The sequence below is a fragment of the Episyrphus balteatus genome, chromosome 1 (assembly GCF_945859705.1).
Source record: "Episyrphus balteatus chromosome 1, idEpiBalt1.1, whole genome shotgun sequence".
Classification (NCBI taxonomy): domain Eukaryota; kingdom Metazoa; phylum Arthropoda; class Insecta; order Diptera; family Syrphidae; genus Episyrphus; species Episyrphus balteatus.
This window is the reverse complement of record NC_079134.1, coordinates 98,963,492-98,988,974: the sequence shown is the minus strand read 5'-3', so window position 1 is coordinate 98,988,974 and position 25,483 is coordinate 98,963,492. Positions and strand designations below refer to the sequence as shown.

Here is a 25,483-nt window from a genome sequence, read left to right as displayed (position 1 = left end):
TGAAGTAAGAATTGTGTTTGGTTTTTGGTGTTTTGTGAATATGTGTATATTTGCAATATGGCGCAGATGCAATAAGGGCATTATGGCGCTACATTATACCCGACTGCGCCATAATGCCCGTAAAACTAATTTCAAAAGTAATTAACATAATATCTCTGCATTTTTTTAAATTTGAAATTAACTTCAATTTAACGTTAATTTTATGAAACTTATTTACAATTATATTTCAGAAATGCCAAATATACGTAAAAAAAGTAAAGGGCTCCGAAGTAAATGGGGTTCGCCATATTGCCCGTACATAGGGCAATATGGTTTTTTTTGGACTATTTTTAATTTAATGTATTTTTTGTTAAAAAGCTTGAATATTGATTCTTAAATAATTTATTTATGTTACGTTTTTTATGAAATTTAATTTAAAAAAATGATTGAAGTAAAAATTGTTGTCGGTAGGAAAGTTTTTTGAGTTTGTGCTTAGGTATGCCATAATGCCCTAATTTACGGGTAACTTCGGGCATTACGGCGCACCGGGCATTATGGCGCACCTCTCAACTACCACACTTCCAATACTCAAATTTAAATAAAACCAATGCAGAAACGTTGGTCTTCGTTAAACACTAGCTTTGTGACGATCGCAGGTCAGTGCTATTATTTTTGTGATAAACAAAAAAGAAAACAAAAAAAATATACCGGTTCTGGGTTCCAATATAATATCGCTTTGTTTTTGTTTGTGTGTATCTCGGTAACTATACAGTGCACGTGTTTGTTGTCAAGAGTGGAATGCAGAGTACAGTTTTGGTTTGGTTATATAACTTGTAATATTTAAAATGAAGTAAGAATTGTGTTTGGTTTTTGGTGTTTTGTGAATATGTGTATATTTGCAATATGGCGCAGATGCAATAAGGGCATTATGGCGCTACATTATACCCGACTGCGCCATAATGCCCGTAAAACTAATTTCAAAAGTAATTAACATAATATCTCTGCATTTTTTTAAATTTGAAATTAACTTCAATTTAACGTTAATTTTATGAAACTTATTTACAATTATATTTCAGAAATGCCAAATATACGTAAAAAAAGTAAAGGGCTCCGAAGTAAATGGGGTTCGCCATATTGCCCGTACATAGGGCAATATGGTTTTTTTTGGACTATTTTTAATTTAATGTATTTTTTGTTAAAAAGCTTGAATATTGATTCTTAAATAATTTATTTATGTTACGTTTTTTATGAAATTTAATTTAAAAAAATGATTGAAGTAAAAATTGTTGTCGGTAGGAAAGTTTTTTGAGTTTGTGCTTAGGTATGCCATAATGCCCTAATTTACCCTATGCCCAAGATTGATCTTACTTTATAAATCTCCTCGATACTTTGTTTACTGTCAAAAGTTAGCATGAATAAAGGTAGTAACCTCTTACTTGTCGTCGATTCTCCAGAGGAGTTTTTAATTGTCTCGTTCTTAAATAGATTGACTGCATCAAGGGCTTGAAAGCCTTTTTCTACAAGATCATCCACTACTTCCTCGGGAGAGCACGATGAATGAAGACCTCTGGCTACTACTTTTGTTGGCCTTGTAGCTTTGTTCTCGTATGAGTGCCATTGAATTTTGTGTTTGCTCAGTTCTTCAGTGACAGATCTATACTCGTCGGCTTCTTCGACTATGACTTTCCAGTTGTCTTTGTTGTACGATGTGTATTTGCAAGCTTTTTTTGTACATTTTTCTATTATTTTCTTGAGATCTCCAAAAATTGGAAATCCTGAGATCATAATTGGTGGTGGTGTAATTTTTTTGCTGCCTTTAGCGTGAGATTTTGATTTAGCATCAGCTACCGCATTATTCACTTTTTTAGTTTCTGTAATCAACTCTTTATTATTTACAGCTTCAGAGCTTTTCTGATTTCTTAAACAAATCTCGGGACTACCTGTTGCTTTACGTTTCTTTGTGATACGCTTATTTTTCTTTTTCTCAGTTTCGAACAAGAGTTCTTCTTCATCAGTTTGATATTCAGGTTCCATATATCTTGGACTTAACTGAAGCGTGGACTCTGCATCTTTCTTGCTAATCAAGGAAACTTTCTCTTCGAGTTTTTTCACTTGCAGCTGAAGACTTTGAACTAGAACTTCAAGTTGTTTTCTTGCCGCTATTTCAATTTGCCATTCATCATAGTAGTTTTTTGATTGGTCTTTCTCTTTTTCTTCGATGGAACTCTGTTGATCTGTGATGTCGATCTCTTCATTGATCTTGGTTCCTTTTTCGTTGATGTTTTTAACATCTGTAGTATTGTTTGAGGTTGTCGATGATGTAATCCCTGAAGTTAATTTGTTTGGGGGAGTTCTTTGCATCTTTGAACTCCGTCTCTCAATATTTATAAGCAATAATTGGTCCTCCCCAGAATCCATAGGACCGACCTCTAAAGAGAGTGGATTTACCAGTTTAACTGGATTGCCACCTGGGGTATTTAATCTATTCGTTTTGTTCATTGCCATAATTTTTTTTTTAACTGTGTTTTCGTACCATAAATAGGTCAGTTACTTCTATCCATAGTTTATATTCAGCCGCCCCACAGGGTACAGACGCTGACCAGTGTGCCGCACAATATGTGTCAGACGCTCTTGGATTTAATTGTGAGCTGGTGCATTCAGAGCGATATTTCTGTTCTTTTGCTCCTAGTTCCTGAAAAGATAACTCAGGTGACTCAGCTCGTGGATCGAAAGGATCCAACGCTCGTCGTTAGTTGGATATCCAGCGGGCACCGCGAGGAGGTGACGATGCGATTTTGCCACGCCAATGGACAACAATGCTCCGGCCCGGAAGGTTTTCGACTCCAACCCAGAGGGACGGCGCAGTAGAGGAAGACCTCGTCTGAGGTGGCACAACCAAGTGGAAGGGGACCTCAATCAACTTGGCGTGCGCAACTGGAAGCAGCGAGCTAAGGATAGAGCTGGCTGGCGAAGCTTGTTGGTTTAGGCCCAAATCCACAGCGGATTGTAGCCGCTTTACGGCGCTGGTCACCCTAAGTAAGTAAGTACTAGTTTGTACTTTTTCTTCAAGAAAAATGAAATTCAAACAAAGGGACAACTTTTTAGGCACTAAATAGTATTTTGGGTCATATCTCGATTTCCGGCAAAACTACAATTTCTATGGAAAAAAGTTGTATGGCAAAGTTGTAGGTTATAAGATCTACAACTTAAGTATATTTTTTTCACATAACCTCAAAATTTATGTGTAAAATTCAAATAACCGAGTTTTTGGTTTTTTATTTTTATCTTTTTTCAAGAAAAAATTATTTTCCACGAATGGTGAAAACTTACCTTATTACATCCCAAATATACTGAAATTTATTTGATTTAAAATAATTATCTTTTCACCTTATTGTGACCAAACACCCTAATTTTCAATCAAAAATTCTCGTGTCAAAACATCAGCTTTTTTCAAAAAGTCGGTGGGGGTTTTGTTCGTTGAAATCTCTACTTTCGGATGGTGTAAAAAAATTTTACAGGATCTTCTACTACCTATATTATATATACAGGGTGTCCCAAAAGTAATGGATCAAACGAAATATGCCCATAGGTCAACTTAAGGGCTCTCAGAATTTGGTAACTTTGTATTTGTATTTGTGAGATTTCTAAAAATCCCTACTTTGCAACAGTATTTTGCTTCCTCCACCCCCAATCGATTTTTGTTTTTTATTATTCTTTCACCAAAAAATTTCCCAATAATAAGAAAATTAATTGATGAAAATATTTTTTATTTCATATGCCATTATGTGGAAAATTAATTAACAGTTGCAAGTTTTTTTCAAAACTCAATTTCTTACATTTATTTCAGAGCAACACAAAAAAAAAATTTAATTGCACCTGGTACGTGGGGCTGTGGTCAAATTATAAGAAAATTCAGTATTTGGAGCTCAAAATGACTCATATTCAAGGCTTATAAAAACAAACATTGTTGATCTCTTTAAAAAGTTACTTCCCCAAATAAAACTATTTTTGTTTTTGATATTATGTACTTTAGTGGAGTAACAAAAGCAAATTATTAGGAACCCAGCCGAACAGCCGTTTCCTAATATTGCCATTTTTTTAGCTTTAGTTACTCCACTACTTACATATATTCTTTTTCAAAATAAAAAGCAAGGAAATGCACAGTAAACATTAGTTTTGTGCTTGTTTAGGGGGCTTCGTTGTATCTTTCGGCTTTAACACAAATTGAAAAGGATTTTTCTATTTGCGGCTGCATGCATCTTCCAGGATTTGCAGATTTTTGTTTTGTTGAATTTTGTATTGGTATTTCGTCAAGAAGTATTCCGTCTTCAATTAAGCGGCGAGGGTGGAGGACCGCCCAAGGTGTCACCCATTTGGGGGTGATACCCGAAAGCTAACAAGGAGTAATGGGGTTTATACTTTATAGATAGCAGAATTTAAACAAAAAGTGATAGAGCGTTACTATAGAAAAATTTTTTTTTAGAATTTTCCTTATCTACCTACTATTGATTTAAATTTTTGTTCCTTATAATACAGTCAAATAAGGAGAAAAAAAGGGTAAATCTCGGAATGAATGTTAGTAGAAATTTTTTTTGCTCAATATCTTCCTTTTGCCATTCTATAACATATCTCAAAAGTCTAGAAAAATCTCATGTCCGCTTGTCGCGATTTCAAGGTCAAATCGCGAAATGGAGATTTTCAAAATTAGCAAAAATAGGCTATGGTATTATATACATATATGATACATGATTTCAAGGTATTTTTTAATGCTGATTCCAAAAAATCTAAAATCAAGACAATCTGACGTCTCTGGAAAAAGTTATACCTGTTTTTCATCTGTCAACTCATATTATTATAACAGTTGCAAATTTACTGCCGAAAACCCCTAAAAGTTATGGTAGACGAACCAAATTTTGCATGAAGATTTTAGAATCCATCATTATTAAAAATCAAAACAATCCATTACAAAAAATATATATACCTATGAAATAATGGTATTTTTTGATGAAGGGGCAAATTTTAGGATATGCACTAAAGAAGATTCTTGTTCATCTTAGGAATAAGTGCTAATAGGCTAATTTTTTCATTTTAATCTTTGTTTGGATATTCTTTAAGTACCCTCAAAAATCTAAAAAAAATCTCATGTCCGCAGGTCCTAATTTTCTTGGTTTGAAGATAAGTTGCAGATTTTAAAAAATTAATAAGAAAAGTTTAAATTTTTATATGTATACCAACATAAGCGACATGATTTAAAGGTATTTTTTAACAATTATTCCAACAAAACTCACAAACAAGTCAACCTGACCATCCCTGAAAAGTAATGCACCTTATTCATGTTGATCTGACACAAATATCTGAAGTGTAGTTTTTCAATTTTTTAAAATCTGCACCTTATCTTCAAACCAAGAAGATTAGGACTTGCGGACATGAGATTTTTTTTAGATTTTTGAGGGTACTTAAAGAATATCCAAACAAAGATTAAAATGAAAAAATTAGCCTATTAGCACTTATTCCTAAGATGAACAAGAATCTTCTTTAGTGCATATCCTAAAATTTGCCCCTTCATCAAAAAATACCATTATTTCGTAGGTATATATATTTTTTGTAATGGATTGTTTTGATTTTTAATAATGATGGATTCTAAAATCTTCATGCAAAATTTGGTTCATCTACCATAACTTTTAGGGGTTTTCGGCAGTAAGTTTGCAACTGTTATAATAATTTGAGTTGACAGATGAAAAACAGGTATAACTTTTTCCAGAGACGTCAGATTGTCTTGATTTTAGATTTTTTGGAATCAGCATTAAAAAATACCTTGAAATCATGTATCATATATGTATATAATACCATAGCCTATTTTTGCTAATTTTGAAAATCTCCATTTCGCGATTTGACCTTGAAATCGCGACAAGCGGACATGAGATTTTTCTAGACTTTTGAGATATGTTATAGAATGGCAAAAGGAAGATATTGAGCAAAAAAAATTTCTACTAACATTCATTCCGAGGTTAAACCCTTATTTGACTGGATTATTAGGCCTAGTACACAAATCGAGCTTAATTTTTGCTCCCATACAAAAATCTTTCTAAAATTAAGCCGAGCTAGAATTTTAAACGAGTTTCAGCAGTTGTCCGCAGCTCCTTCCTTAAAATCACATTTTGGAAAAAAAGTGCAGAAAACATTTAGCTCGTTCTACGTACTAAACTTTATGTTATATTTTCAATTTACTTAAGTATTCTTATAAATTTCGTTAAAAACTAAAAAAAAAAAAAACAAAACATAAAATTTGTTTTTAAATGTACAAAAACATATTTTTGACTGGTTTTAAGTTCTAAGTTTTCATTTTAATGACAAAAATTGTTCGAAAAAAAATTTTCAAAACTTTAAGTAAGTTTTTTATAAATACAAATTTTCATAAAAATAATATATTGTTTAAGTTAAAAAATTACACGGTGTAACACTCGAAGTATACGCGGGCGAAGACCTATCACGTTTTGTAGAGCTAGTCGCACTGATTACGAAACGGTATTTAAAAACTCTGTAACACCCCCAAAATTTTTGTTCTATATATGAAATATATTCTTTAATTTGATGTCGAAGTTGGTTAAATGACGAAAAAATGGAATTTTTTAACTTTGACAGCTTATAAATTCTAGGTGGTTGAACCGAGTTACATGTTTCATAGATTGTTGAAAAGGTACATTTATCTCCTATCAAGTACTAAAGCCTGTTTGGACCTATGGTATCCAATTATGGGGCTGTACAAAGAAAACAAATACCGAAATCATCCAAAAATTCCAAAACAAAGTCCTTCGTGGAATAGCGATCTACATCGTGACTTACAAATAGAAACGGTTACAGAAGTTGTTAAAAAATACGCTGTATCCCATAATCAGAGACTGCAATGTCATACCAATTCTGAAATGGTGTCCGTCTTGAATACAAGAAACCATGTTCGGAGATTAAGAAGAACCAAGCCTCATGAGCTTATGGTCTAAAAAAACATGGGAAAGTATTAAAAGTTTAAACTTCCCCCAAAGTGATTTTACAAAGTTAAGAGAGAAAAATCTGATGTCGATCTCCCAAGATTGGTCCTGATAAAGAGGTGGTTTTAGTGGTTAAGAGTCCCACACTACTTGGTGTCGAATACTGCCAAGTGTCTTTTGAAGATTTCCTCCCGTCAAAAAAAAAAAAAAAAAAAAATTTTACGAACTTAAATACTTCTGAAAACATACAGAAATGTATCAAGTCAGTTATTTTTTTTATTTTTCTGCTTTATTCTATTTATTTGCTTTTTACTGACACAAAAAATAAAACAAAAATAACTAGCTTGAGTTTTCAGCTGATATACTTACATACAAAATTTTTCAAATAGCAGTCCTTTTTTAATTAAGTCTGTTCACTGACGCTGTGCTGGACTGTTCTAGGCAGAAAAGTACAGCTTTTTGCTGTTCATTGAGTTTTTTTCTGTGCTGAACTGTTCTAGTTTCCTGTTCATTGACAAATCTAGAACAGTTTAGAACAGGATTTTCTGTTCTTGCTTTTGAGTCAGATCAGGTAAGAACAGATTCGTGAGAAGTGTCAAAAGCAAAGCTGTCATTTTTACTTGCGATATAGGTACTATAGGGCAAGTTTAGGATTCGTTAAAAAAAATCGAACTCGAGATAACAATTTTACATGACATTACGATGATGGAGAATGCCAAAAAAGTGGGTCTGTCTGTCTGTCTGTCTGTCTGTCTGTCTGTCTGTCTGTCTGTCTGTCTGTCTGTCTGTCTGTCTGTCTGTCTGTCTGTCTGTCTGTCTGTCTGTCTGTCTGTCTCTATCTGGAGCTGCAGCCTAAACGAGTGAAGTGATTTTCTTCAAACTTGGTAGTTAGCAGTTTTTGGTGATTCCCTAGAGGGGAAATTGAAATTTTTTTTTTATGGCCAAAACAAACGGTACCTGCCATATAACGGAAATAGAAAAGTAAATTTTTTTCAAAAACAGCTCTAACGATTTTGATTAAAATTTTTGTGTGTAGTACTACACATAAGAGCCAACTTTTGAAATAAAAAAAATATTTTTTGTACCGTTATTAACGGTACCTGTCATAGAACGGTTTTTTTCGTTTCTGAATATCTCGTACAAAATTAACCCGATTTAAATGAAAATTTTTATACAAGAGTGTGTAAGTAAAGATAATATTAAAATTTTAGAAAATGTTCAAAAAACGCATTTTTGGTTTTTTAAAAAATATTTCAAAATTTTTTTTTGAAAAATCAATTTTTTGAAAACGGATCAATGAAAAATTTTGAAATTTAATTTTTATGTGTAAATTAATTATTTCTTCAAAGTGGCATACCAACTTTTTTTTGAAAAATGTTAAAAAATTTTTATATCTAAAAAATTATTTCTTCAAAAAACGGCTCCTACAATTTTCGAAAATTTTTTTCTAAAAATACCTTTTTATACAAGAAATAAAATGGCATATTTGTTTTTTTTTTAAGATAATTTAAAACGGAGTTTAATTAATTATAAAAACAGATTTAATTTTTTTTTAGGTGCTAGGTACTTATGAAATTTCTTCAAAATATCAAATTTCTTGAATAAAGTTTTAACATTATAGTTACTTTAAGCATAAGAGCAAGTACGTGCGACCCCAGTCGTGCAATTTATTTTTTTATATTTTGATGTCAGTTCGTATTGTGAGGTAAAATAGGGTTGTTTTGTGTTTTTATATTGTGAGGTAAGGAAGGGGTTGTTTTTTTTCTGTTTAGGTATATCAACATCAAGTCGAAGTGAAACCTACAAGAAAAATTCTTGTTTCTTCTGCAGCTGCAACCGACCGGCTGCCGGGTGTGTGTGAAAGGATACTCATTTTTTGACAAAACCGTGTATCCGGGCCGGATAGACGGTTCTCGGCGATGTGTGAAATGGGCCTTACTTGTTTATATATTTATTTCGTTATATACTAACGGTACAGATAATATAGATTTAAGATTAACATTTAACATTGGATTAAAAATTAAATTTTAACGATATTGATTGAAAATCATATTCCTTATACTCTGTGATTTAACAATATCATTACAAGAATAACTAAGAACATAGTTTTTATTAAAAACATTAATTAATAGGTTGAGAGGACTATAAGCGCCACAGTTTGATCTACTAAAGATGTTACAAAGTGACATTTGTCTTCTTACACTATAACGACTTACTGTAAAACTCAATTGGGAAAGGACCGATGGTGTTGAAATCGAACCATTAATTATTCCTATGATAAAACAGAACTGTAAATACTCTCTATGACGAAAAAGAGATGGCAGATTTATAAGTTGTAATCTATGGGAGTAAGGTATTACAATTCTATCTAACCAGGGAAGGAAACGTATACAAAATCTCATAAACCTTATTTAAACCTTCTAATCTGTTGATATGAGTCGCATAATAAGGTATAATTACAAACGACACATAGAGGGTTTTAAGAACGTAAGGGTCATGAAATTCACGGGTAAAACGTTTACTAAAGCCAAGTGCCTAATTAGACTTTTTAATTATGTAATTAAAATGATCGATAAATGAAAGCTTTGAGTCTAATACTTCTCCAAGATCGGTAAAGCTAGACAAAATACATAAATCAGAAGAATTGAAGTTATATTTATGGACAAACCAATGTAATGTAATGTAATACTTTATTTGGCTCTGATTATGCCATTTCATTTACGTAATTAGACATTGTTAGGTTAGGTTAGGTTAGGTAGTAGTGGCTGTCAGGCAAATTACCCGACACACTTAGACCCTTATGGATCCATTGTGATACCACAAAAGACTAGCAAGTTGGGACTCACTAGCCGAACCACTCGGTGCTTCTTATGAATGAAGATAGACTTTTAACGTCCGTTTTCACTAGATCACTAGTGTAATCGTAGAAGAATTCTCCTAGATAGAGTTTTCTTCTATTAGAGAGAGCAGGGCAGGTGCACAGAAGATGTTGAACAGTTTCCTCTTCTTCTTCATCCATGCAACTTCTGCAGAAATCGTTAGAGAACACGCCCATTCTTTTTGCGTGTCTACCTATTAGACAGTGTCCTGTAAGGACACCTATGGTGCAGCTAATATGCTTTCTGTTTAAATTTAACAAACCCTTTGAACGTTTCAAGTCTATACAAGGCCATATTTGTTTAGTAGCTAGGCAAGTATTACTCTGAGTCCATCTGAGGTTGGTTTTCTTTAAAGCGTCCTGCTTTAGCATAAGTTTGCATGTAGCGATAGGTGTTCCTATATTGTTCCTTACTGGTTGAAGAGGAGTAATTGTTCCTAGTTTGGCAAGTTCGTCTGCCCTGCAGTTGCCTGCGATGTCTCTATGTCCCGGCACCCATACGAGGTGAATGTTAAACTGCTCAGACATCTCCCTTAGAGATGTTTGACAGTCGAGGACCGTGATTGAGTTTGTAGAGACGGAGGCAAGAGATTTAATGGCTGCTTGACTGTCCGAGAAGATCCGAATATCCGTGTTGGATATTACGTTTTCTCTGAGCCAAGAGAGAACCTCCTTAATCGCCAGAATTTCTGCTTGGAACACGCTACATTGGTCTGGTAAGCGGAAGAAGAGACTGAGATTCAGTTTTTCCGAAAATATGCCACTTCCTACACCTTCATTGGTTTTTGAACCATCAGTATAGAAGTGTAAAGAGTCATTATCCAGAGTACTAAGGTTCTCCCATTCGGTTCTGGAGGGAATGGAGTTCTGGAAATTATTATCGAACACCAGTTGAGGTGTGGTATAGTCTAGACGATCCGGAAGGAATCCGAAGTTGTTTAGAATGTTTGTGTGGCCAATATGATTACTGGTCCACTGAGAGGTTGCTTTTAGACGAGTAGCTGAGCTAGCTGCTACTTGTTTGCTGAAGATGTCTAGGGGTGTGAGATTTAGAAGTATGTCTAGGGCGTCAGAAGGGGTTGACCTCAGCGCACCGCTTATGCACATACTTGCTGACCTTTGGACTTTGATAAGCTTGTTTAAGTTTATCGTTTTGTCCAGTGCGGTCCACCAAACTACCATCCCATATGTAAGTATTGGTCTTATGACCGATGTGTACAGCCAGTGTGCAATGTTAGGAGAAAATCCCCATTTGCCACCAATGGCTTTTTTGCATGAAAAGAGTGCCACATTGGCTTTTTTAACTCTTTCTTCAATATTGAGCTTCCAGGTCAGTTTTTTATCAAAAATGAGTCCTAGGTATTTAGCTTGATCGGATAGAGTAAGTGTTACCTCTTTAATTGTAGGGAGTTTGAAGTCTGGAATCTTGTATTTCCTCGTGAAAAGGACAAGATCCGTTTTGTGGGGATTAATATCCAATCCACATCCTCTAGCCCAGTGAATTAGCTTGTTTAAAGCTGTTTGTAGAAGTTCTGCAAGTGTCTGTGGGTATTTGCCCGATACGGCAATTGCCACATCATCCGCGTAGGCGATAACCTTAAAACCTTCTCCCTCTAGGTCTAGCAGCAGTTCGTTGACTACTAAGTTCCATAGGAGAGGCGATAAGACCCCTCCTTGAGGGGTCCCTCTGTTGGCTGCTCTACGGGTTTTGAAGTTTCCCAACTCTGAACTGATAATCCTGCTACTAAGCATGATTTCTATCATGTTCTTAAGCGGGTCTTCTATTTTGAGATTGTCAAGAGCATTCATGATTGCTGAGTTCCTGACATTATTGAAAGCACCCTCTATGTCTAAAAAGGCGACAAGAGTGTACTCTTTGTAGTGTAGAGAGTATTCAATGGTGCTAACCAGAGAATGGAGAGCAGTTTCCACCGATTTCCCTTTAGTGTAGGCATGTTGTGCCTTAGAGATCAGACATTGTTAACATATTAATAATTACTACATTTCAAGATTACAATAGCACATACGTTAATACACAATACTAGTGGAGTAACTAAAGCTCAAAAATTGGCAATATTAGGGAACCCGGCCGAACAGCTTAGATTTTGATGATCTTTTTTTTCAAACGTCGGTAATTAAAAATACTTTAAAGTCTATAGATTAAAAATTGCCGGTGTTGCCGTTTTGATTTTTTAAATTTAATTGAAGATTTTTGTGAACAAAAACAAATTTTTTTCAAAAATTTTTCTTAAATTTCATAAATTAATTGATGCCAAAAGATTGTCTAAGAAATTCAAGGAAAAAAAATATATGGGAGTGAGGGACAATCTTCCATAGTTCAAGAGATAGATGCAATTTTCTTATTAATTGACTTCAAACACAAAAAAAAAATATTTGAACACAACGGCAACACCTACAATATTCAAAAATACATTTTTTAAAAGCTAGAAGCTTAGTCATATGTGTAAAATTAAAATTAAGTTAATTGAATAAACGGCTTTTGAAAGAATGGTAATTGAACTTAGATTTTTGAAAAAAAAATTATTGAAAAAATTTTAACATGTCGTTTTTTAAACTTGGTCGTAATATAAAATGCATTTATTTTCAAATTGTTTTGGCCGCATTTATTATGATTTCATATTATAAAAGGAAATGTCAATATGTATTACGGTTTATGAAAAAAATTAAAAAGTATTTCATTTTCGAAGAACTTTTTTTAATAAAAGTTTTGAAAAAAAATGTAACTTATTTTTTTTTTAAAGTTCAACATCTAAACATAAAATAATTTTTTATTCATTTAATAACCCTTACTGTTGAAAGTTAAATAGCAAAAAATTAAAGTTCCTATTTACCACAGTCTTTGAGAAAATTAATTATTTCAATGCAAAAATTCAGTTTTAATAAAAAAAACCATTGAAATTGAAGTAATTTTTCATTTTTTTTTTCAAAAGTGTGATATATTTTACCTTTTTTGCTTCGAAATTCAACTGATAATATTTATGGCCAAAAATTTTTTTTAAATAAATTCATATTTTATTAGAAAAAGTTTGGAAAAAAGTCATTTTAAATTGTTCTAATAACATTTTTTTTTTTTAATTCTGAGTTTGAGGACCATTTTTTCAAAAAGTCTTGATTAAATTTAGTGGATTTAAATTTAAGAGATAAGAATGAGTTTTGGCTTTTTAAAAATGTATTTTAAAATATTGTAGGTGTTGCCGTTGTTTTCAAAATATTTTTTTTGTGTTTGAAGTCAGAATGTTAGAAAATTGCATTTATCGCTTAAACGATGGAAGATTGTCCCTTACTGCCTTTTATATATTTTCCTTAAATTACCTAGAGAATCTTTTGCTATCATTTGTTGTATGAAATTTAAGCAAAAAAAATGGTTTTGTTAATAAAAAATTTAATTTTAATTTTAAAAAACAATACGGCAACACCGGCAATTTTTAATCTATAGACTTTAAAGTATTTTTAATTACCTACGTTAAAAAAAAAAATCGTCAAAATCAGAGCTGTTCGGCCGGGTTCCCTAATAATTTGCTTTAGTTACTCTACTATACAGTTTAAAATAATTAAGTGATAAAAGAATTTTATATAACACATTCTCGAATATAGGACAATATAAGTCTTTTGAATTCATTAATGTTGATTGAAGCTTTTATTTCATTCGGTAGGGCATTGAATGCTTGGTAACCACTATAGAAAATGGATCGTTGCGCTCTTGATGTCCTCATTCGCTGAATCATCAGGTCTTCGTTACTTCGCAGATTATATACAGGATTTGCGTTCATTACTGCTTGGCTTGTCAGATACTCTGGACACATATTGTTTTTTATTTTAAAAATGAATGTCATTGTGAGCATGTATAATCGTTGGTTTATATTGAGCCAGTTTAATGATTCATGCATTGTTCTTATGCTAGCATAGTGATCGCGCCTTAACAAGATACGCATGGCTTTATTTTGTAATATTTGCAATCTGGTTTTTTGAGACATATTACAAAAATACAGTATTGTAGGGCAATACTCAAAATGGGGTTTAATTATCACATTATATACTTTTATTGCACTGTTCATTGTAAGGGTATTTCTAGTTTTGCGCACTACACCTAGTTTTTTCGACACTTTATTACAAATATAGTTTATGTGTTCATTCCATGATAGTTTATTGTCTATTATAACACCGAGATATTTTATATGGGGCACAATTTCAAGGGGACGGTTTTCAACACATATAGAAATATGAGACGGTATTACTGGTACATTGAAGAGCATACATTTAGATTTTTCCATATTTAACAAAAGACGATTCATTATCAACCAATCATTAATCGCACTAAGGTCTTTATTAAGGTTGGAAACACAAGTTGTCAGATCACTTCCCGAGATAAATAGCAGGCCATCATCAGCGAATAGTTTCAGCCACGAATGTTTCAGCACTTTTTCCATATCATTTATATATATTAAAAACAATAGCACACCTAGTAAGGTCCCCTGGGGAATCCCTATGTTAACGGACACAGTGTCTGAAGTTTTTCCATTAACTATTGTTCTTTGAGTTCTACCTTCAAGGAAACTCTTAAACCATGCATGTTCCGTATTTTGTACACCTATTTTATACAACTTTTGCAACAGAATACTTATATTAACAGTTTCGAATGCACGTTTCAGGTCAATAAACACAGCTATGATCACATTTTTTTTATCAATTTCAGATTTCCATTTATTTACAACAAAGTTTAAACACGTTTCACAAGAATGTTTAGCACGAAAACCAGACTGGTTAATAGACAATATATTTTCACTGGTAATATGTTTTTGAAGTTGTCGCATTACTATTTTTTCTCACACCTTCTCGTATACTGGAACCATATTAATTGGGCGAAAATCCTTACAACTTCTTGCATCTGGTATCTTAGGTGTTGGAACAATAAGGGATTCCTTCCAAGTAGTTGGGAATATTCCCGACGCAAGAGATGCATTAATAATTCGCAAACCAGTTATTCTTACGCGTAAAACACATTGACTTCTCAACATTTAAAAATATACGATTATTACTGCCCATTCCCAGAACCTTTCAGATCATCTTGTAAGAGTTTGCAGTCTAATATTGTTGATGATGAATGCTTTTTTTCTCTGCAATGCCTTGCGATATGCCCATCTTTTCTGCAATTTAGGCCGTGTGTGAATTACGTTAAATAGTTAACACCGTGTAAATTTTTTGACACTATTGAGGTTAATAAAAAAAATTTCAGCTGTATGGATTATTGTTTAAATTTTTTTTCTGCCTTTTTTCTGCCATGAAACTCCTTTTTAATAAAAAAAAAACACAACAAAACCATCTGCAAAAAAAATTTAACTCAAGTTTAACCAGGTCCCAGAGCCCAATAAATTTTTAACAGCTGAAAATGTTTTATTCACCTCAATATTCACACGGCCTAAAGCAGCAAAACTTGCTGCTTTTATGTTCATTAGTCCTTTTTCTAGTGAGAGTTGATCGTTTTCCTTTCTGGTTCGTGTAATGGCCAATTCTGAATGTGAGTCTGCTCTTAGTGAATTAAAGATTTCAAAATCTTGCAACAATTTGGTTTTGATGCTGTCTGCAGATATTTTTTCGTTGCTAGTCTCAATTTATAATTTATAATTTTATTTATTTAATGCGTTAAGGACTAACGTTAAACACTTATTATATATCTTAAAACTAGTACATTTGAAATTTACATTACATTCTCGTATTAAAAAAGATTTGTTTGAATTTTTAACTTTTAAAATTATCATTAACAGAAGAGATCATAAAGTAGTATTTATTGAATACTGAAATCAACTGATTAAGAGGACTATATAATCCATAATTTACTCTACTAAAAGATGGATATAAAGGTCTTCTTATGTTAGCTTGGCTAAAACTGGAATGTAAACGATCCAAAGTTGATGGCGATGTTTATTATTTTAATGATGTAACAAAGCTGTAAGTATTCTCTATGCTTTGAGAGTAGAGGGAGATTTAGTAGCATAACTCTTTGATTGTAGGGAGGTATTGAGATTTCGGGAGACCATGGTAGAAACCGGAGAGAAAATAGCATAAATCTTCTCTGAATACCTTCTATTCTGTCAATATGTATTGAATAGTATGGTGACCATAAAACACATCCATATTCGAGTATAGGCCGAACAAATGACACATATAATAGTTTTAAAACGTTTGGATCATGAAAATCACGAGAGAACCGTTGACGAATCCTAGAATTTGATTAGCCTTATTAATAATATAATCATAGTGATAAGTGAATGTTAGTTTTGGGTCAAGTATAATCCCCAAGTCAGAAAAAATGGACGGTCTAGTTAATGGACAAGAGTCAAACATGTAATTATACAAGACTAAATTCTTTTTGCGTGTAAAACTCATTGTTTTACACTTGTCAACATTTAAAAATAAGCGGTTTGTAATGCACCATTCCCTGAAGTTTTGTAGATCTTCTTGAAGTTGTAGACAGTCACTAACTGAAGATATTTCTTTAAATATTTTTATATCGTCTGCATATACATATAAGGAGAGAAGAGTTTTTAATAATTGTGGTCACATCGTTTATATATAAAGTGAACAATAAGGGAACTAAGTGGCTTCCTTGTGGAACACCAGAATTAACATAAAATTTTTCAGTTTTTCCGTATGTTTACATACTTGCAGTGACTGCTTTTTATTCCGTCAATTCCATTATAATCTTTGAACAACAACAACATCTTGAAGGTGCTACCACCAAGTGTTTTATGGCTAGAGTTACAGTACTGTTTCACGGACGCCAATCCGATCATCAGACTCCTTTATTCCATTTTGTATGTGGTGCTTAGTCTAGTAATTTTTCATTTAATTTGAAAAACTTTTTCCGTCACATTTGAGTATTGAACCTAGACCAAGCGAGTTCAGAAGCCAGTACACTACGCACTGCGCTATTTCTCCCACATGATTAGCTTCACCCAATTGTAGGCTTTATAGGTAGGTAGGTAGAGATGGCGGTCAAGGCAAACCATGTTTGATTGACCCAATTAGCGCAGGATGCGCCGTTTTGATACCAAAACTTATGAAACCTGTGAGTGATAATTGGATTTATTTGAAATACATTTTTTAATTGGTTTTTTAAAAAAGGGAAAAACAAGTGTTAGGCAGTCCTAAATCCACTTTGTTGCATTTAGGAACGAGATCAAGTCTTTGATCTAGGCTTTATAGTTTATCAACATTCAAATGAATAGACTTAGCATTTTTACTAGCTCTTTCAAGTATGTATATTGTTATTCGGCTCTTTCATGTTTTTCTCCATACACTTAGGCATAGCAACAATTCGTTGCATATACGAAAGGAGGAAAGTAATTAGAAAGATTTTAGGCGCGGGCCCTGATTATTTTTCATCATTTAAGTTTCAGTTTTTCCGTATGTTTACATACTTGCAGTGACTGCTTTTTATTCCGTCAATTCCATTATAATCTTTGAACAACAACAACATCTTGAAGGTGCTACCACCAAGTGTTTTATGGCTAGAGTTACAGTACTGTTTCACGGACGCCAATCCGATCATTAGACTCCTTTATTCCATTTTGTATGTGGTGCTTAGTCTAGTAATTTTTCATTTAATTTGAAAAACTTTTTCCGTCACATTTGAGTATTGAACCTAGACCAAGCGAGTTCAGAAGCCAGTACACTACGCACTGCGCTATTTCTCCCACATGAGCCATAAAACACTTGGTGGTAGCACCTTCAAGATGTTGTTGTTGTTGTTCAAAGATTATAATGGAATTGACGGAATAAAAAGCAGTCACTGCAAGTATGTAAACATACGGAAAAACTGAAACTTAAATGATGAAAAATAATCAGGGCCCGCGCCTAAAATCTTTCTAATTACTTTCCTCCTTTCGTATATGCAACGAATTGTTGCTATGCCTAAGTGTATGGAGAAAAACATGAAAGAGCCGAATAACAATATACATACTTGAAAGAGCTAGTAAAAATGCTAAGTCTATTCATTTGAATGTTGATAAACTATAAAGCCTACAATTGGGTGAAGCTAATCATGTGGGAGAAATAGCGCAGTGCGTAGTGTACTGGCTTCTGAACTCGCTTGGTCTAGGTTCAATACTCAAATGTGACGGAAAAAGTTTTTCAAATTAAATGAAAAATTACTAGACTAAGCACCACATACAAAATGGAATAAAGGAGTCTGATGATCGGATTGGCGTCCGTGAAACAGTACTGTAACTCTAGCCATAAAACACTTGGTGGTAGCACCTTCAAGATGTTGTTGTTGTTCAAAGATTATAACATAAAATTGTTTGGAACATTCACTACGGAAAATAACGGCATAACTTCTATTTTCTAAATAAGATGCAACCCACATTAAAAAATTTTCGTTGAAACCCAAGGCTCTTAGTTTTAATAATAAAGTTTTATGACATAGTTTGTCAAAAGCCTTACTGAAGTCGGTAAAGACACGGTCTACCTGCTTTCGTTTTTCAAATGAATCAATGCAAAAAGAAGTGAAATAAAACAAGTTTGTAACGGTAGACTTATTTTGGACAAAACCATGTTGACTGTCACTAATAATAGATTTACAGTTAAACGATAAGACATTTCATATAAGAGACTCAAACAATTTTGGGATAATAGATAGTTTCGCGATTGGGCGGTAGTTGCTAACATCATTTTTAGTCCTTTTTTATAAATTGGTCTAATGTAAGCACTTTTCCACAATATGGGAAAAACTGAAAATTTTATAGATGTATTAAATAACAAACATAAGGGATAAGATAGTTGGGGCGCACATTTTTTTAAAACACATGACGGTACACCGTCTGGACCCGGACTTTAACTATTTTCAAGATCAAATATATTTCGAGAAATTGAATCTTCTTGAATAGTAAAATCTTTGGAAGTAAGATGTGAGTAATTTAGCTGCGAAGCGAAGTTATTGACAGGTTGATTAGAATTACAATCCAAATAAGCATCTTGGAAAAAGTTAGCAAACATATTTGAAATTTCGATGGAGTCATGGCTAGTTATGTCTTTGAATGACATAGAGTTAGGGTAATCGTCTGTGTTTCTTTTGGAACTCACAAAATTCCAAAAGTTTTTTGGGTTATGCCTTAATTCACTCTCAACCCTCAATACATAGTTTGAATACAAGGTATTCGAATATTCAGTAAACATATTTTTAAGTTCAGAATAGATTCTATAATCTTCATCATCCTTGGAGTGATGATCAAACCATGGTGGGTTGTTAGGTTTAATTAAGTTATTCCGTAAAGGCGTCGTTTTATAAAAGCATTCAAAAAGTAAGTTATAGAATTTTAAACACATCTCATTCACATTACAGTTAAGAAACAGTTGATTCCAGTTTACATTACACATTATTCACATTACAGTTAAGAAACAGTTGATTCCAGTTTACATTACACAACAAATTAACTAGAAGTTTAAAATTACATTTTTTGAAATTGAACTCAAGTTTTACATTTGATTTTAAGGATACATTACAGATGTTCATGTTCAAAGATATATCTATTGCTGGGTGATGTCTATCTTCGTTTGGCGCTCTGGTGTTTATTTATAAATTCGTGGACTATTATTACCCCTGGCCAAAATAAATAACCAAAATTTTCATTATCATCGGTGCGATATGCTCAGGCAGACCACTCAATATCAAATATCAAACTCCCGATCCACTCATCATTTACAGCGAACCCTATTTGATTAAACTTCTATTGCCAGGTAGTTGAAGGCACCGAGAAGAAACCTGAAATTACTGAGAAGATGCTTCTTGTATTAAATTTAAATAAATGAAATTAATTTTCTATTACACTGGTTTACAAGGGTTTTCTTGCCGAAACAAAAATGTACTTTTCTGAATGTTTTCAGTCTGCTGAACTCGAATCCGTGGTTAGAAAAAACTAATCAGCTCCCGTTTTTGAAATATTACCTTTAGAAAATGCAAAAAAAAACGTTTTTTATAAAAAAATAAGGTCCGAAGTACAGCATTTTTTAACGGTAATATTTCAAAACCGGGAGCTGATTTATTTTTTTTCTTTTTTTGACTTTGGATTCGAGTTCAGCACACCGAAAACCTTCAGAAAAGTATACTTTTGTTCCGGCAACAAAAAAAAAGTTTAATTTTGTTAACCAGTGTTATTGATGTTTTTGGGCTTATTATCAATTCCGTAGATGCAATTAATAAAATAAAAAAAAGTGTATTCATATTTTACCCAACGTTTGCCATTAATAATTAATTTTCGTTTTGCTTTTCCAAGGGCACCATAAGTCCTTAATTAAAACAATTACCTTCTACAAGGGACACGGCATGAAATCACTTGGATTTAGTATTGTTGGGGGGCGGGATTCTCCTAAAGGCAACATGGGAATTTTCGTCAAAACCGTGTTTCCATCTGGACAAGCAGCTGATGATGGAACATTGAATGCTGGTACGTTGCAAAGCTTTTTTCTTAAAACAATATTCTCAATAATATGTTTAATTAAATAAAATATCAATTTTCAATTTAAATTACAGGAGACGAGATCTTAGAGATAAATGGTATATTTGTTCAAGGCATGAGTCATGTTGAAACTATAAGTCTGTTTAAAAATGTCCGTGAAGGAGCGATCAATCTCAAAATACTCAAACGAAGGTACAAGAACTTCTACTATTATATTATTAACATGAACCACGAACAACACAAAATAATTTTTTTTCATGCAGATTCCTGAAAGCCAAAGCTCCTGACACGTAGAAAAAAAAAAACAATTATTAAAGTGATAAAAATAACAAAATTTCAAGAAATATTAGGCGTGTTGTTTCTAATACTCAGTAGCAACTCATTTTTCATTTTATTCGCAAAACAAAAATTAAAATTACATAAGTATTTGTTTTTATTGTTTTTCGAATAAAATAAAAAAATGAGTAGCTACTGAGTTGCAGAAAAAACTCGTCTATTAAATATGTACCTCGAAAATCAGATTTGCGAATATTAATGAGTTATTTCAGTTGAATTAATTAATTTAAAAAAAAAGAAAACATCAATACTTCTTATCAATTGCTATTTTTTTTAAGTTTGCTCATCAGTAGATTTCTTAGTTTAAAATTCTATATCATTTGTTAGTGATATTATTCATTACTTTTTTAAAATATGTATTTACATTATTATTATATGTACATTAAATCATTAAAGTTATGTAGGTATGTATTATATAAGTTCAGTTAGTTTGCTAAGTGCAATTTAAACTAGATTTCATCCATACCAAAGCCTGAAAATTCGATCGGAACGGATTATGTATAAATTTTGTAATAGACCGAGAGCCCACAGGAAATTTTGGGAGTGGAGGTATAACCAAAATGTGAGTATGCAGTTTTATAGCCGAATTCAAAAGTCTGGCGGTTTGGAAGTTAAATATCGCGAGTTTTCCAATTATTGTGAGAACTCTTCAAGAATAGAGCCGATATGGTTAGTTAAAAAAGCTTATATTTTAAGTTCTATTTGTCGCATCGCCAAGTTTGAGTTTTTATGACAGAGCATCAGTCCTTATTTTTAGAATGTGATTTTTATTTAGTTAATTTAGCCTTCTTACAATAATTGGAAAACTCGCGATATTAATCCCCCTTAAAACCATAAAAAGCCGCGATTTAAAGCTGCCAGACTTTTGAAATAGTTTTTAGAATGCAAAAGGCTATAAAACTGCATATTCACATTAAGGTTATACCTCTACTCCCAAAATTTGCTGTAAGCCTTAGACTATAATTTTTATATTCCCTGTTTAAAAACATGATGTGTATAAAATGAAGAAAAATTCTGTGGACCAAAACGAAAACAAAATACTTAAAATAAAACATAATATAATTTTAAATAAATGTATCAATATTTATATTTTATTAATTAAAATTGTTTTATTGTACAGGAATTTTCTTTAGATGCTCAACTATCCTTCATAACCAAACGCTGCTTTTTGACAAAGTGTTCAACACGATTTTCAAGACTCTCTAAAAAAAAAAGAAAATTAAAATTAGATACAGATATAATAATAAATACAATTTATTTAATTTAGGGCTAGGATTTTCATGCACTTAAAAACCAAGAAATATAGGTACGCTTAAAATAGACAATACATTCGTTAAATAAGACGGTGTTACAAAAATGAGGTTTTAAAATATACGCGGGCGGAGACCTATCACGTTTTGTAGAGCTAGTCGCACTGATTACGAAACGGTATTTAAAAAGTCCCTAACACCCCCAAAATCTGGAGTTAGGGGCAAAAAACGGTTTTTTTGACCTTCAGCCATTGAAAAAAATCTAGCTTCGTTAAATTTTTACCCATTTTCGATTTTTTTACAGTTTCTGATAGGAGATAAATATACCTTTTAAGCAATGTATAAAACATGTAACTCAGTTAAACCACCTGTTTAGGTGGGAGGGGCAGTTTTCTAAAAAAAAAATTATCAAAATAAAAAAAATTATTAAAAAACAACGACAACACTTACAGTAATAAATGATACCATTTCCGAAAGGCAAAATTGTACATTTAATTCTAATTTTTAAATCACTATATTATAATCAATACTTTTTGAAAAATCGATTTCAAAGTTAAAAATAGGCGAAAAAAAATTTTTTTAAACTTATTTTATACTATTTTTTTCCAGATTGGAATTTTAATAAAAAAAATTACTAACACAGAAAACTGCCTCAAACATTATTTTATCAGATTTTTCTTGTTTCAAATTTTGTTTTGTTTTTATTTGTTTTTATTTTTCAATTTTCTCAAAAACTAGAAGACGTAGAATCATATAGTTTTCACGGTTCGATAAGGAATCAATTGAGGCAGTTTTCTGTGTGATTTTTTTTTATTAAATTTCCAATCTGGAAAAAAATAGTATAAAATGAGTTTTTAAAATTTTGTTCGCCTATTTTTAACTTTGAAATCGATTATTTCAAAAACTATTGGTTATAACATATTGATTTAACAATTAAAATCAAATGTACAATTTTGCCTTTCGGAAATGGTATCATTTATTACTATAAGTGTTGCCGTTGTTTTTTAATAATTTTTTTTATTTTGATAATTTTTTTTTTTAGAAAACTGTCCTTCCCACCTAAACAGGGGGAGATAGACCCCCCTCCCAAAGAAAAAAATGTTTGTATTCAACTCCTCTACAAAAACCCGTTATCAAATCCTGGCACCCAAGTTATTCTACTACGTGCCAAAACAACATTTTTGTTCTATACCTAAAAGTTCGAATTTCTGTATCTGGGTTAAAATCGTACATTTTTTTTCAAAGCCAATTTTAAACTGATTTTCATAAAAAATACTTCGTTTGATTTGGAAATAAATATTATTTTAGAATATATTTTTAAAACAGCATGTTGTTGTGAAAATATATACTTTAATTTGATGTCGAAGTTGGGTAAATGACGAAAAAAATGGAATTTTTGAACTTTGACAGCTTATTAATTCTAGGTGGTTTAACCGAGTTACATGTTTTATACATTGTTCAAAAGGTATATTTATCTCCTATCAGAAACTGTAAAAAAATCAAAAATGGGTAAAAAATTTGACGAAGCTAGATTTTGTTCAATGGGTGAAGGTCAAAAAAACCGTTTTATGCCCCTAACTCCAGATTTTGGGGATGTTAGGGACTTTTTAAATACCGTTTCGTAATCAGTGCGACTAGCTCTACAAAACGTGATAGGTCTCCGCTCGCGTATGTTTTGAGTGTTACACCGTGTAATTATGCATTTAAAACCACATAATTTTATTCATTACCAATATTTCTTTGAAATTAAGAAAACACACTTAGCTTAATAAGTTAATTTCATAAAAATGTATATATGTATAAATTTGAAGCTCCAAAGAAAACAGTGGAGCGCATTATATTACATAACCTAATTAAAATACTTTTGAGTGCAAAAACTTTATAAATTTAAAAAATCGGCAACATTAAAATTTTTTTTGTTGTATTTGAGATGTTTATGAGTTCGGCTCAATGTAAACTTGCCCTACAGCAGCATGCAGCAATGGAGGTCATTCTCCACTTGACACCACTACATGAAGTAATAGGTAGGTAGTACTGCTTATGGAACAGTCATGAGATGCCAAGGAGGGAACTGGTACCGGTAAGAGTATAGGTCTCAGAGAAAACGACTCAATACTGAACACCGCAGTTAAAACCCTCCTTGACATCCGAAGAGATAACATCGGCAATTTCGCGACGTTTTTCTAGAGATTGTAAGTAAATGAGTCGCGACCGTTCTTGATACGGGAGCAAGTTGAAATTGTCAACCCACAGAAGTCCTCTTAAGGCATAACGGATGAATCTACGCTTTAGTGAGGCGGCTTAGCATTAAAAACAGCTCAATCGTGCACTTTGTGATAAAAGCATGAATTTTACATGATTTCGAGGTATTTTTTAACGCCCGATCGAATAAAATTAATACCAAAGTGTCTCGACCATCATGTAAAAAGTTATTGGAGTCTTTATGAATAGTCTTTTACTTAAAGAGCAAGAATCAGAATATAGCTCTTTGACAAAAAGTGTCAGGCTGATAAAATTTTGTATGGACGCACATAGGAGTATTTGCAGTAAAAACCTGGACAAAAATCGGTTTTCTGAAAATCAAAATTGACACAAAAAAGTTTGGCAAAGTGGGTGCAAAATATATCTGGGTCAATATGCTGCACTTATTTTTATGTTTTTCGATCGTGTCTTGTGTTCAAAGTTAACTGTTAGATTTACCTCATTTTTATTAAGGATTTTGTTGACTTAAAAAAAACACGCATTCATTCTTTTTGTAGTCACGTCACGGCTGCTTTGATCACGTGGCCACATGGCGCCAATAGAAACTACATGAAACTAATCAATGAAATAGCAGGCAAAAAAGATACAGAACCATTCCAAAAACTTTTTTTATGACATTTCACCGAAAATAATATTTCAGGATTTTCCGGGGCATACAAATGCAATTATTTTTTCTAGAACTGTTCAACTGTTATTTACTGCTGCGTTGCCGCCAAACAAGATTCAGAACGCATTCCCAATTCTTTTTTTATGACATTCCAATTCCACCGAAAATAATAGGCGTGTTTTTTTGGCACAGCTATTCGTATCTGCAGTGGGAGCTTCCATGCATTACAAATACAACACCCAGCTGCTAATAAAACTAAAACTTAAATCTGGCTGCGGATAAGAAATTGAAATTTTTACTCGATCGGAGAAAATTTCGGATAATCGGACAACTCAAAGAGTCTCGAAGGCTATGTTCGCAGAGTGCAACGCACTTAGAAACACATAAAATTATTTCTACATTTCATTTATATACATATTTACCGTTGATTACAACTTGACCTACTCTACTCTTTAAATGCTTTTAAGTGAAATAAAATCAAGGAACGAGTCGCACATAGTTGCTCTACGGTGTTTAATATTTTTCTTCTGCAATGTCGTTTTCTATTTGCAAGATTTAAGGTATAATTAAAACGGCCAATTTTTACAAAAAGTGGGTAATTTACAAAAGTTATTATTTTTTCTTTTTGATTTGGAAAAAAAACTACAAAAATTGTTTTTGACATCAAGAAATAAGTAGTCTGCATCATTGCTTTTAATTTTGCGATGCAA

General features: G+C 32.5%; 2 protein-coding genes across 7 annotated transcripts in view; one reads left to right on the top strand and one right to left on the bottom strand.

The window, feature by feature from the left end:
* The window catches only part of LOC129906523 (uncharacterized), a 75,491-nt gene extending 53,794 nt beyond the window's left edge, over positions 1–21,697 (top strand). For 3 of the 6 annotated variants that reach the window (XM_055982303.1, XM_055982305.1, XM_055982306.1), the window contains exons 5-7: positions 20,136–20,306; positions 20,393–20,510; positions 20,582–21,697. In XM_055982303.1, the coding sequence (XP_055838278.1) occupies positions 20,136–20,306; positions 20,393–20,510; positions 20,582–20,612 (320 nt within the window). In that variant the 3' untranslated portion in view covers positions 20,613–21,697. Of the gene's footprint in view, positions 1–19,355; positions 20,307–20,392; positions 20,511–20,581 lie in introns of those variants that run through there. The other 3 variants (XR_008770819.1, XR_008770818.1, XM_055982307.1) reach the window with 3 other exon arrangements.
* Positions 21,698–21,713: 16 nt separating this feature from the next.
* The window catches only part of LOC129906524 (tRNA pseudouridine(38/39) synthase), a 39,577-nt gene continuing 35,807 nt past the window's right edge, over positions 21,714–25,483 (bottom strand). Inside the window, exon 6 of the mRNA XM_055982309.1 lies at positions 21,714–21,856. Within this exon, the coding sequence (XP_055838284.1) occupies positions 21,792–21,856 (65 nt within the window). The 3' untranslated portion in view covers positions 21,714–21,791. The remainder of the gene's footprint in view (positions 21,857–25,483) is intronic.